The sequence below is a fragment of the Ovis aries genome, chromosome 20, assembly GCF_016772045.2.
Source record: "Ovis aries strain OAR_USU_Benz2616 breed Rambouillet chromosome 20, ARS-UI_Ramb_v3.0, whole genome shotgun sequence".
Taxonomy (NCBI): Eukaryota; Metazoa; Chordata; class Mammalia; order Artiodactyla; family Bovidae; genus Ovis; species Ovis aries.
Window position 1 is genome coordinate 11,360,859 of NC_056073.1, and position 13,809 is coordinate 11,374,667.

The window sequence follows — 13,809 nt, forward strand, 5'->3', positions numbered from 1 at the left end:
TCCATCTTTCCCAGCATCAGGGTCTTTTCCAATGAGTTGGTTCTTCACATCAGGTGGCTGAAGTATTGGAGCTTCAGCTTCAGCATCAGTCCTTCCAATGAATATTCAGGGTTGATTTCCTTTAGGATTGACTGTTTGGATCTCCTTGCAGTCCAAGGGACTCTCTCAGAGGGACCAGAGTAGCTTATCAAGATTAGGAAATGGCCACCTGAGATTGATAAGGCTACCAGGCTCCTCCATCCATAGGGCTGTAGATTGAGACTGTAAACCCTGCTCACAACCTAATCTTGTCACAGACCCCACCTCTGAACCACTGTTATAAAACCCTTCATCATATCCTCTGGGGTTGAGACAGAGCAGAAGCCTCCCTAACCGGACAAAGCAATGAAGTTATCCTTTTCTACTTCATCTAAGACTCTGTCTCCAGGATTTGATTCAGGACCAGTGATAGACCAAGCTTTCGGTAACAGAACCGTCTGACACTAGCAGGTAGGTCTGGTTCAGTCTCCTGTGGGGTCACTGCTCCTTTCCCCCGGGTCCTGGTGTGCACAGGAGTTTGTGTGTGCCCTGCAAGAGCGGTGTCTCTGTTTCCCCCAGTCCTGCGGAAGTCCTGTAATCAAATCCCACTGACCCTCAAAGTCACATCCTCTGGGGATTCCTACTCCTTCTACCATCTCGCTGCGGCTTCTCCTTTGTTTGTGGAAGTGCGGTACCTTTTTGGTGGGTTCCAGTGCCGTCCTGTTGATGGTTGTTCCGCAGCTGTGATTTCAGTGCTCCCATCAGAAGAGCTGGGTACATGTCCTTCTATTCTGACATCCTGAACCGATCTCTCAATTTTTGAGCTACTACTACTGCTATAATCTGTGTCTGAGGATTAAAAGTCATTCATGGTGATGAAACCAGATAAAATGTAAAACTTGTTATCTGCTACAACTTACTATACCTATTTCTTAAATATCATTTTACTTAACACACAAATTACTTGTTTATCTATAGGTTCATAAAAGCAATTTATTTAAAAACCATACAAAAATTCTTTCAAAAATGTCACTTGGAGCATTAAAATAAATAACAACAGTAATGTATAATGATCTAATGCTATTATAACCACATACATATATACATGCACACATTAGGGAGAAGAGAAACTTACAATAGAATGCCAACCATTAACGTGGAGTTAGACGGCTACCATTTAGTAGATTACACAGTGAAAATTGATATGGGCAGGTGTCATCCTCAAAAGCTAAAACTTGTTGGTAAAGGTTTGATGAGGAACAGAACATGCAGATAGTTTCAAATTACTTGTCAATGGAAAATGAAGAAATAGTAATGTCATGGTAGAGAAACTTAGACACCCCCTTAAACAGCTGAACAGGTGGTCAACATTACTGTCACTAGTAATGGTACGGATAGACATCGTGCCCCTCCCCTGCCATAAGAGGGACACAATATCGTTTCTATACTATCCTTGCCAAGAGTACATGATTCCAGTCTAATCCAGAGGAAACATCAGATTCCAATTTGGGTCCATCTCACAAAACAGCTTTTAAAAAATGTCAAGGTTATAAACTAGAGACTTTTAGAAACTGTTCCAGATTAAAGAGAACTAAAGAGACATTATATAATTTGATGTATGATACTGGGTAGGTCCCTGGACCAGAAAAAAATTTCCAGCTTATTGAGATATCACTGACAAATTAAATTTCAGCTATTTAAAGTGTGCAATGTAATGATTTATGTGTACATTGTGAATGAGTCGCCCTCCCCATGAAGTTAACACATCTATCCCCTCATATAGTTACTCCCTTTTTTTTTTGGTGAAAAAATTTTAGTTTTACTGTTTTGGCAGATTTCAATTATACAATATAATATCAACTATAGTCATCATGTTATACATTAGATCCCCAGACGTTATTCATATTAAAAATGGGAGTTTGTGTACACTTTTACCAACCTCTCCTTATATTCCCCACCCCACACCCCCAGACCCTGGCAATCACTTTTCTACTGTTTCCATGATATCGAATGCCCCCCAGCCCCCAGATTCCTGATATAAGTAATACCATATAGTATTTCTCTTTCTCTATCTGGCTTATTTCACTTAGCATGATGCCTTCTAGTTATACCTATGTTGCTGCAAATGACAGGATTTCTTTATCCCATTATGTAAGTAAATACCACATTTTCTATCCTTTTTTTTTTAACTTTTTACTTTGATTTGGAGTATAGCTGATTAACAATGTTGTGATAGTTTCAGGTGAACAGCGAAAGGACTCAGCCATACACATACATGTATCCATTCTTCCCCAAACTCCCCTCCTATCCAGGCTGCTACATAACTTTGTACAAAGTTTCATGTTCTACACAGTAGGTGTTTGTTGGTTATCCATTTTAAATATAACAGTGTGTACATGTTCATCCGGAACTCCCTAACTATCCCTTCCCCCTAGCAATGATAAGTTTGTTCTCTAATATACCACATTTGCTTTATTCACTTATCCAAAAAAATTGTTTACTGCAAAGTACATTATGGGACAATTAAGATCTGGGGATTAAAATATCGAGTCAGTGTTAACTTCCTGATTTTGATAATTATACTATGGTTAAGGAAGAGACTATCCTTATTCTTGTGACATAAACACTTAAGTATTTAGGGATCAAAAGGTATCATGCCTATATAATTTACTTCAAACAGTTCATAAAAACAATGTGTTTATATTGTTTTTCAATTGTTCAGTCACTAAGTCCTGTCCAACTATCCCACCCCATGGACTGCTGCATGCCAGACTTCCCTGTCCCTCACTCTCTCCCGGAGTTTGCCCAAGTTCGTGTCCATTGAATCAGTGATGCCATCCCACCGTCTCATCCTCTGTAACCCTCTTCTTCTTTTGCCTTCAGTCTTTCTCAGTGTCAGGGTCTTTTCCAGTCAGTCGGCTCTTTGCATCAGTGGCCAACGTATTGGAACTTCAGTTTCAGAATCAGTCCTTCCAGTGACTAGTCAGGGTTGATTTCCCTCAGGATTGACTGGTTTGATTTCCTTGCAGTCCAAGGGACTGTCACATCTTCTCCAGCACCACAGTTCGAAAGCATCAGTTCTGCACTCAACCTTCCTTACAGTCTAACTCTCACATCTGTACACGACTACTGGAAAAACTATAGCTTTGATTATAGGGACTTTTTTGGCAAAGTGGTGTCTCTGCTTTTTAATACGCTGTCTAGGACACTTTCCTTTCAAGGAGCAAGTGTCTTTTAATTTCATGGCTGCAGGTACCATCAAAAGTGATTTTGGAGCCCAAGAAAATAAAATCTGCCACTGCTTCTACTTTTTTCCCTTATATTTGCCATGAAGTGATGGGACCAGATACCATGATCTTAGTATTTTTATTGTTGAGTTTCAAGCCAGCTATTTTTCACAAAGCCAGTTTAAAATGAAATGTCAAGGAAAAGTAATTGATGATGACAGCCTTATATTATATTGTTTTACTTGAATTATCCAATGTGTTAGAACACAAATGGAGTGTGTGCATGTGTAAAAATGAATGTGAACTGAAGTGTAATGTAAGCAAATTGAAAGAGCATCTTACATTTTCCCAGCCTAAAAGGGCATCTAAGTAAGATGTGGCTCTCAATGTCACCAGCTTCCTCTTTTTGTATCCTGTACTCATACTGATGCCATCAAGGAAGAATTCTTATCCTGTGAGTCCTTTTGGAAACTACAAAGGCTATGAACATTTTGAAAAGAGTAAACATTGTTTACCAAATAAAACTTTTGGGAAGAAAACTTTGTATTATGCACAGATGGAGCCCCTGAGATGCTTGGTAAAGCATCTCATTTTACTACTTTTATAAGAAAGGAAACTCTTCACACCACTCATTGTCTTTCTACTTAGACAAGCACTGGCAAAAATTTTTTTCTAACAGCCCTCAAAAAGAGGTTTTGTCAATAGTCACAAATGCCATAAACTTATCAGAGGCAGATCTTTTTGAGTCAAATGCATTGAAAATTTTTTTGTAAAGATACGAGAGCAAAATATAAATTCCTTCTGTACCACATGTAAGTTTGCTGGTTTTCATAAAGATATGCCTTCAAGCACATTTTCAAACTAAGGGCAGAAGTTTTATTTGAAAAGAAAGTTTAAAAACAAAGAAGGAAAAGAAAATCCACTCTTGGGACATTATGAGAGTTTTGCTTTTCATGTATGGCTTACCTGACATATACTTGTGATCATGTGAATGAGTTAAACTTTTCCATTCAATGTTATGAGGTCAATGTTATAATGCTTCCTAAAAAATTTAAAAAACATTTTCAGTTAAGTGATTAATAAGGAAGAAACTGGAAGATATGCTTTTCTAAGACAGAGTTGTAATATAAAATTCTATCAAATTTCTTTGAAAAGAGAAATCTGCAAATTTCCAGAACACTTTAGAAGTCTTTCAAAAGTTATTTCTATCTTATGACTTCTAAGTTGAACCACAGATATGCAGTCCATTTCTTTCTTAAATAAACTGAATCAAAGAGATTAAGATGCTGATCTAATCAAAGATGAATTCATTCATCTTAGAACAAAAACTACAATTGAAGTTTTAAATACTGGAAGAATTCTAGAATTCCTTGAAAAAGCATTATTCTTGCCTTGATTCAAAAAATTGTTGAAAGTTTAATACCATTTGCAAAAAGAAATCTTTTAAAAATATTTAATCTCATTTTTATTTCTTTGGGTGCACCAGGTCTTAGCTGCAGCATGCAGATCTTTGGTCTCCATTGCACCACGCAGGAGTTTTAGTTGCAGGTTGTGAAGCCTTAGTTGCGGCTTGTGGGACCTAGTTCCCTGACCAGAAACGGCACTCAGGCCTCTTGCATTGGGAGCATGGAGTCTTAGCCAACTGGGCCACCAGGGAAGTCCTTTCCCTTTTTTTTTTTTTTTTCAATCTTTGGTCAGTTATTTCATTTCTTTTCCCACACTTGACCTGTTCTAGAACCCGCCTCAACATGCATGCAGAACTTTTTGCTAAGATGGATTCCACCACAGAAACCTGTAGGGGGTTTGTCCACACTTGCTATGCGGTGGCGCCCCCTCCCTTTTTGACCCCTAAGGAGCCTTCCTGCACATGTGCAGACAGGGAAGTCTTCCTTGATCTCAGGAGTGGTCATTTTATCTCCTTCAGCACAGCTCAGCTTCTGTCCTTGGAGTGTCTGGGGAAAGCAAAGCTTCAATTTTACTCCAGTTGAAAAACACCAGCTGTCCAGCCCAGGGGCCCATCCATCTCCTACCTCAGTGCCATTCAGTGGAAAAAGAGCAGGCTTATGGGAGAACGTAAGGTCAGACTTGAATTTATGGGTGTGAAGTTGTTGCAGGCCCATTCTGACTCCATGTTGGAGGTGTTTCTTAGACTTGCTTTTCGTTGCTCTTGTTATTATAATAATTGGTAAGCCCTGCCTCAGAGAATCCTGCTCCTCTGCCTGACTGTTAAAGTGCCTTTGTTCAGAGCCCCGTCCACCTGTAGATGGCAAGATGTAAGAAATTAACACATCCCCTGTCTGAGGCTCGCTGTTCTAGGAAATCTTTGCAAGATCAATGGCCTTTTTACTTTGTTTCCTCACCTCCCCCCATCGCTGATCTATTAAAAACAACCTGGCAAGGTAGTTATTTTGAGATATAGTCTACCAGCTTCTCAATCAGCTCTCCGAATGAAGTTGCATTCCTTGCCTCAACCCCTGGTCTCCGGTCATTGGCCTGTCCCGGGGCGAGCAGAGCAAGCTTGGACTCCAGTAACAAGGTGACACCGAGGACGCTCAGCAAACTTCTGGCCCCACTGGTCTGAAGATCAGAAGAGGAGTTTGGCATGGGAAGCCATCTGTGTCCATACGGTAAGAGGCCATAGACAGCTCTCCTTCTTTCCTCTGGACCTTACTTCAGTATCTGTAGAGGCTGCACTGTTTCTCTATGCTGGAGATAACAGCAGTGAACAAGGTTGGGTGTGTGTGCCTTCAAACCATTTTACCCTTTACCTCTCTAAACTTGTTCTTAATCTGTAAAATTAAGAGGATAACTGATTGAGAGAGGAGTTGATGTGATGCCACTTGGCCTTTTCTGTTTTCCACATTTGTTTCTCTTCCTCTAGAGCCAGAAGACGAGACCCTGTTACTCTCGCTTTTATAGCCCTTCCGCGTTGGGTCTTCTGCGCAGGCGCCCTGGACGGCCCGGGGGCAGGGTGGGGGTGGGGCGGGCCCGAAGCCGAGCAGGTCTTCCCCCGGGCCAGGGCCCGCGAGGGGTGGAGGGAAGCGGGCTGCCCTGACGTCATCAGGCTGCGCGGCCCGCAGGGCGGGACCCGAGCGCGACAAGGCGGCCCGCGGACCCGGGCGGGCTAGTGGGGAAGCGAAACTGAGGGAGGAGGAGGCGGCGGCTCTGGCAGCGGCTGGGCCAGGCCTGGTGGCGGCGGCATCGGCGGCCTGACCGCCCCCCCTCTCCGCTCCTTGGCAGGTCGCCCTCTTCCCTCAGCGTGAGTGCCGACGCGCGGCCCCGGGTGGGGGGGCGGCGAGCGGGCGGGCACGCGGGGCTCAGCATCCTCACGTCCGCCGCCGCCGCCTCGGCCCCCGCGCTGGCGGTCGTGACCCCTGCCGCCCCTTCTCTCTCCCCTCCTCCCTTATATCCCCTGTCTCTTCCCCCGCGCCCTGTCTCCAGTCCACCAGCCGCTGCTGACACACGTCTCTGCGCACATATTCTTCACACACTCACGTTGTCTACAAATGAGAAGGCTGGCCGGGAGGGACGCGAGCTCATCTCTTCCCTCTTGTGATAACGGGTGGCGGTGCGAAACCCAGGCCTGGGGAGATAGAGAGGGGATCTGAACCCCTTCCCTGGGAGAGCAGCGAGTCGAAGCCGGCCTTCTGCCTTCCTCTTAGGAATTCCCTGCCAGGGCACATTCTTTTGGATGTGTAGGTCACTTGGGCTGTGGTAGGTAGGTCGGTTGGCTGCGCGGCCTGCCCCTCTCGGGCCTCAGTTCCTTGCAGCGGCAAAGGAAAGAGGGTTGGATGAGGTGGTTTGGAAGGTCCAGATCTAGGATGTGTAGGGGCGGAGCAGCAGCACCTCCTGCCTTTCGCACACTATTTCCACTCCTTTTCCTGCATCCATCTCAACACAGTTCTTGAGTATCCTGTGCTTCTAGCCTCCCCCAGAGGTGCTAGGAATCAGAGGGCCCTTTTTGCTTAGGTTATGGGCCTTGGAGGTGGTGGTGGTTGCGGGGGCCGGGGAGTGGGATTTTTAAGACCGTACTTTAAAGTTAAATGTAGCTTAGCCTGGTTTTGCTTTCTGTTTGTTCCGCATCTCCTGTTCTTCCTTCTTCCTCAGGATAGCTCCTGCCTGTGTGTAGTTAAAAGGCTGCCTCCTTAAAAAGGAGGAGATTATGTGTTGGATTGGCTGGCTCATCCTTGAGCTGGAGAGAAGTGAAACGTGATTCATGTTTGAATCATGAGGGATCAGTGATATCTTTGGATTTCAACATTGCTGCCCTGACCCATGCTGTTCGCCTGCTCTTGTGCCCCTGCAGCTCCCCTTCCCCAAGCAGTTGCAGGCCAGCTGAGCACCCACCTGTTTGCTCTTATTTTTGAGTACTTTCTCTTTTCTGAGTCCTCTTATAGCCACTCTGTTTTCACCTACTCTTGTTTTTCAGTTTAATCACTCCTTGAGGAATGATTTCAGGAATCTCATTATTACTTCATTCCATCTCATTTCCCCCCTCATGTTTGCTTCTCACGCTTACCCATGAGCATGGATGATGGTGACACGGTGCCTCGCCTCGTTCCATTCTCTTTTTGTGGAGGCGGGTTCTTGTTCTTAAAATCGCTGTTTTTGTGCCTGAATCCTATGATTTGATAAGTCTGGTCCTGCTAGCTTTCCCACTCTTCCATTTTTTCAGTCAAGTTAACCACTGCTTCCATTCCTTACTCCATTTAAAAACTTTCCCAGTTCTCCCATGTTTCCTGAAGTAAACCAAAAACCAGTATTTGTATCATATTGTATAATCTCTTAATTTTCCTGGTGAAATACTAATGGCGATGGAGTAGCCTTTCTGGGATGGTCTTTTTACCTTGAAAATATTTGTTGATATTCATTAGGTTTCATGATTAATTTCCAGTGTACCTTATCACACGTGTCCCTTGTTGCATCAAAACTATAGAATAGCAAGTACCTAAGGCCTTTTTTCCCTTGTGGCTTGTGGAGTTGATCCATGACTTTTTAGTGTTTGACACCAGTGGCCCAGAGACCTCTGGGACTGTGAGCACCACATTTTCCAGTAAAACTGACAGCTCTTATTGAAAACCAGAGCTTGGCTAGCCTTCCTGGGTATCCTTCTGAGGAAGAAGCTGTTCAAGCACTGACACTGGGAGCTGTTTGGAGTTGCCAGCTTTCATCCCATTAATGGTTTACTCTGGAATTCCCTGCTGTGATCCTAGTGGCTCTGACCAGGGCAGCTGACTATCTGGATTTATGGTTGCAGTAACAATGAAGAGGAGAAATGATTCAGAATGCACTGCCCCTCTCAAGAAACAGAAGAAAAGAGTTGCTGAGCTTGCCCTGAGCCTCAGCTCCACATCTGATGATGAGCCTCCCTCCTCTGTCAATCATGCAGCAAAAGGTAAGCTTGCCTCTGTGGTCAGAGACCACTGACCATCTGGCTGCTTGAATCCCTGATGCCTCAGTTGGGCAGAATACAGTCCACTGCCCCATGAGGAAAATTCGGCAAATTCTACCGAGATATAGCGGCTGTAGACTTTCTCTTTTGCCATTATCCTGTTGGGAGCTGGGAATGTGTTGTAACTAAAATACTGGGCTTTGTACAGGTGTGCCTTAGTTCTGTTGTGGTCCTTCAGTGAGTGGCACTCTTTTGCTGCCTTTAGCCAGGTAGACATAGTGGTGAGCCTTGAGTGCCCCTTGCTCTCAGCTGTTAATGATCCTGGGGCTCTTTCACAGGGCTGGGCTCTTTGCTGTGGTGATCTGGCTTAATTTCCCTCAGGTTTTTGCATTCTGTTTTCTCAGTTCCCTTGGCAGGTATGGTCAGAAACACCCAAAGGAATTGGAGCATCTCTGAGTTCACTGTTTGCATTAAGCTTTAAGGATTTCACTGATCTGGTTGAAACTAGCATTTTACTTTGCTTGTTTTCTAGGGTGACAGATGTTCACAGTTTCCACAGGTGCTTTCTGTGAAGCTTTCTGTCTTCGAGCTTGCCTGAAATATCAAACAATTAGAAGTAGCTCAGTTTGCATTTTCCTTGAGTTGCCAGCAGTATTAATTTCCTAACAGTACCATCAACTACGTAGCTTAAAACAACAGAAATACATTCTCCAGACTTCTGGAGGCTGGAAGTCTAAAATGAAGGTTACAGCAGGGTCATGCCCCCTCCCAAGACTTTAAGAAAGAATCCTGCCTTGCCTCCTTTCATTTCTGCTAGTTGCTGGCGATTCCTGGTGTTCTTGCAGCAGCGTAACTCCAGTCTTTGCCTCTGTGTGCGTCTGTGTTCAGATCTCCCTCTTCTTAGGAGGAGAGCAGTCACTGGATGAGGGCCCACCCTAATCCAGTATGACCTCATCTTAATTTGATTACATCTGCAGAGACCCTGTTTCCAAACGCCATGTTCCCAGTGCTGGGTGGATGTGGCCTTTTGGACACCCAATACCCCCAGCAGTCTTGCATTTTGTATCCTCTGCTGGATCAGTGGTAAATTGGAATGAAATTTGGTGACAGATTGGTGACTGAAATAGTGTAAAGCATTCCCTTGAGGGTGATAGAAAATACAGTTTATTCTCAAGAGGCTGGCTAATTGAAGGGTGGTTACTCATCAGGTGTACTGAATAGCTGGTCCAGAAGGGAGGAACTTGACAGACCTTGCAGAGAGCTAATGAAGCATTTGGTGCGGCCATGATCCCCGCTAGATAAGAGACTCTTCTTATAACCTTCTGTGTGGGGATAGGTGTGGCTTTAAAGTTGTCACAATGGATTTTAGGGTGGGTGGGAAAGGGTTTATGTCATTGAGGTTGCTAACTTGGGAAGGCAAAAATATATTGGGTGAATCGGTTCTGGCAACTGTTGAGGAAGGGAATTTTGCTTATCACCTGGGATTTGAGCAGCTTGAAGGTAGAATCTTCAGTCTTGAGCAGGAGAAATGGCCTGCAAGGGAGAAGGGGAGTGTGTGCCTAGGGGAATACTTAGGTGGTGGAGGTATCTGGTCCTAAGCGGATCTCCGGGGACATTTGCTCTCAAGAGAATGACTCCCAGGAGATGAAGGTGTATACTTAAGACTCTTTCAAGGGAACCAGTCTAATTTAAATTTCAAGCTTTTAAAAATGTGACTGTGGAGATTATCCCCCCTCCCTCCCATTCTCCCACAAACTCCCCTTAATTCTGCCAAATGGCTTTAACCTTTTCAGAAGTAGCACCATATGACTCAGTCAGGTTTGACTGTTCCTGTTGTGTGTACAGAATGGAAATCTAGAGGTGGCCAGTACATTGTATATGTCTGGCAATAGGCCATTTGGTCCCTTTGATTGGCAGAAAAATGAGGCAGAGGCAAACATTGTTAACTTCCCGGGTCAGCTAATTTTAGGGAGGGGCAGCTCCACAGATGGAGAAGGCAGTGGCACTCCACTCCAATACTCTTGCCTGGAGAATCCCATGGACGGAGGAGCCTGGTGGGCTGCAGTCCATGGGGTCACTAAGAGTCAGACACGACTGAGCGACTTCACTTTCACTTTTCACTTTGATGCATTGGAGAAGGAAATGGCAACCCACTCCAGTGTTCTTACCTGGAGAATCCCAGGGACAGGGGAGCCTGGTGGGCTGCCGTCTGTGGGGTCGCACAGAGTCGGACACGACTGAAGCGACTTAGCAGCAGCAGCTCCACAGAAAGCTCTGAGGATGAGGGTCTGGTGTCTTCATCAGCAAGACTGCTGTCTGTGCTCCTCCCCCTGCAGCCCCATGCCTGGCATGGAATAAATGGCTCAGTAAGTGGGGACGACAGAGGATGAGATGGCTGGATGGCATCACCGACTCAATGGACATGAATTTGAGTAAACTCCGGGAGTTGGTGATGGACAGGGAGGCCTGGCGTGCTGCAATTCATGGGGTCGCAAAGAGTCGGACACGACTGAGTGACTGAACTGAACTGAAATATTTACTGAATAGAACTGATGGAAGGCAACAGTGGTATCTTTTCTAAGAGCCTTAAAATGCTTCACCTCTTGGACTGTGCCCCCCCCTCCTGCAGTCTGCAGAGGATCATTTCATTAAGTGCCTTGTGTCTCTCATCTCCGTCTGTGGTGACTTCTCCCAGGCATTCCCTGGACAGTGTGCTCCGGTAGTTTTCTGTCTCCCCAGAAACTGCATATCTGCTGAGAGCTCTGTGTGGCTTTGCTGCTCAGCACACTGCATTAAAGCAGGTACATTTCCTCTCCACCACTGCTACCTGGACACACTGCTGAATAGATGATTGAAAAATGCTCTTTAGGGAGTGCAGATAGAAAAACAAAAAAATCAGCAGTTGCTGTTTCTGTCTGGGCCTTGTTTGTGCTTCCTTTGCTAGATCAATGTGGTGACTCATTAATAGGTCTATTTAGTTTAATCAGTTTGTTTATTTTGCATTATTGACAGGGTAGCTGCATTGCCAGTCTGAGACTGACATCTGACCAGACTAAAGAAAAGGGATGTTGTTGTCATGGCCACTGGGTCATCGTGTGTTCTTTTGAGTATTTTAAGAGGAGTTTCAAGGCATTTTCAAGCCTAAATATACTCTTGGAAATTAAGCAAGGAGTGGCAGATGGCAGTCATTTTGTTCTTTTTGGTTGTTTGTCACAGGATAGGTTGCTCTAGACCCCAACACGATTTCCTTCTCTTCTCAGCTGCACATCCCGTGTGGGCTCCCAGCCCTCCCACAGCGTGTTGCTCTGGGCTCCTTTAGCCGAAAGTGCCTTCCCCTCCACCAGGTTTAATTCTTCCCTAAATAGGCTATTTTCCCTGAAACGCCATCGTTTTCCTGTCAGCCCAGATTCATGACCTTAATCAAAAACTTCCTTTATCAGTATCTATTTAAATTGCTTTAACGAGTTACCATTCGTCCGGCATGAAGGAGAAATTGAGTCTTTAAACAGGAATGAGTGTGCTCCTCAGCAGTTGTGAGGCAGGATGTGGTGTTTATGGCGGTGTGTAGTTTATTCTCCCGCATCTGTGTGCTGCTCACCGTGGCCGTTGGCCGCCAGAGCTGCCCCTCGTGTGCTGTCACTGTCATTTTTAATCCTGACATGTTTGACCTACTGTTCTATTATGAACAATTCTGTCAGTAGCTGGGATACCTCTGATTCTTCTCTAAAATAAACCTCTTGTCTTTAAAATGATTTAAGAGTAATGATTTCTATCGGGTAGAGAAGAAATCTTAAGTGAAAACGTGGAAGAATGTCTTGGGCTCTCTGGTAGGTTTTAGAAGGGAAGCTCCTGGGGAGTAAATGGGAATGCCACCCAGCTTTGGCACATTCTTAATGAAACTCATGATTTTAATAGACCGACCTTATTATTCCTGTTAATTTATATCCTCATTATAAGATTGTCTGCTCAATATTTGCTAAATTCTTATCAGTCTTGGGAGGCTAAACGTCCTCTTTAGCTCTTGCTGCAGCAGAGACAGGTGTCTTCTCTTCATGTGGAAAGAGTGGCTGTGGCAGTCTGTGGACATCAAGACTGCTCCAGGGCACTTGGCTTCAGTGGTGTCAGGCTAAGAACAGGCTTTAAATAGCACATGAAATAGAGAAATAAGGCTTATCTGCTAATCCAGCACACTTCTCCATCTCACAAAGAAAAGCCTAGTTGGATATTTTAGCTCCCATCAACCTCATTCTCAGACCTTGGGCGGGACAACTGTATTCTTGGTGACACCTTGGAAAGACAAATGGAGTGGAAAGCTGTGTGCCAGAGTCCAGTCCAGGAATATTGTACCTGAGCCACCGAGGATTTGTCCAGTGAGCCTTGCGCCCAAATTTGGTTCTCTCTGTCATTTTGGTCCAAAAATGTTATGAAGACAAAACAAAAGATCTCTCTCTCTCTCTGGGATCTGGCAGTGGCAGGAACCCTGCATGCCCAGGAATGGTAATCATATTGTTGATGGGTGCCCACTGTTGGATCGTTAAGCAAACCTAACAGCCTGGCGGCTCCCTAGAGCTGGATCAAGGGCACATTGTCCTGTGAGAAGGAAACCAGGCTTTCCTAACCTTTGTATAGATAGACGTGTGAGTCTCCAGATAGCTGGTGAAAGAAATGACAACTGATGTAACATGCTAACTTCTAGGCTAGTCCGGTGGCAGGATCCCTGGGCTTCCCTGAGAAACTAGGGCTGTGCCCAGGGAGCTGCCCGCTACTGAGCAGTACAGGTTAGAGTCAGGGAGCAACTGAGGAGGAAGACGCTGCACCTTGGGAAGCACAGCTCTTCAGCGGGTGGGAGCTCTGTTGAGCTCACATCTCTCCTCTGCATGGGCAATGAGAGGCCTAGGGTTCGTCTTGAGCTACTCAGGTCTTTTCCCTCATTTGCTGTCCGCTGAAGATTACTCTGGAAACAAATTCTGCACAGGACTTATTGACTGAGACTTTATTTCTTTATCGTTTTCTTTTCCTTTAACCCTAATTTTGAAACTAATATATTCTTATTTCTCACGCAGAAAATGCAGAAAAGCCAAGACAGAAAATACATATCACCATACCTCTCAGTTTCCATGGTTACTCATTGTTAACGTTCTGGGTCTGGCCTTCTGAGTAGCACTCTGTGAC

General features: G+C 44.8%; 1 protein-coding gene across 1 annotated transcript in view; it reads left to right on the forward strand.

The window, feature by feature from the left end:
• The first annotated feature begins 6,323 nt into the window (after window positions 1–6,323).
• Window positions 6,324–13,809, forward strand: part of CMTR1 (cap methyltransferase 1) — a 53,662-nt gene continuing 46,176 nt past the window's right edge. The window contains exons 1-2 of the mRNA XM_015102687.4: window positions 6,324–6,504; window positions 8,503–8,640. Of these exons, the coding sequence (XP_014958173.1) occupies window positions 8,508–8,640 (133 nt within the window). The 5' untranslated portion in view covers window positions 6,324–6,504; window positions 8,503–8,507. The remainder of the gene's footprint in view (window positions 6,505–8,502; window positions 8,641–13,809) is intronic.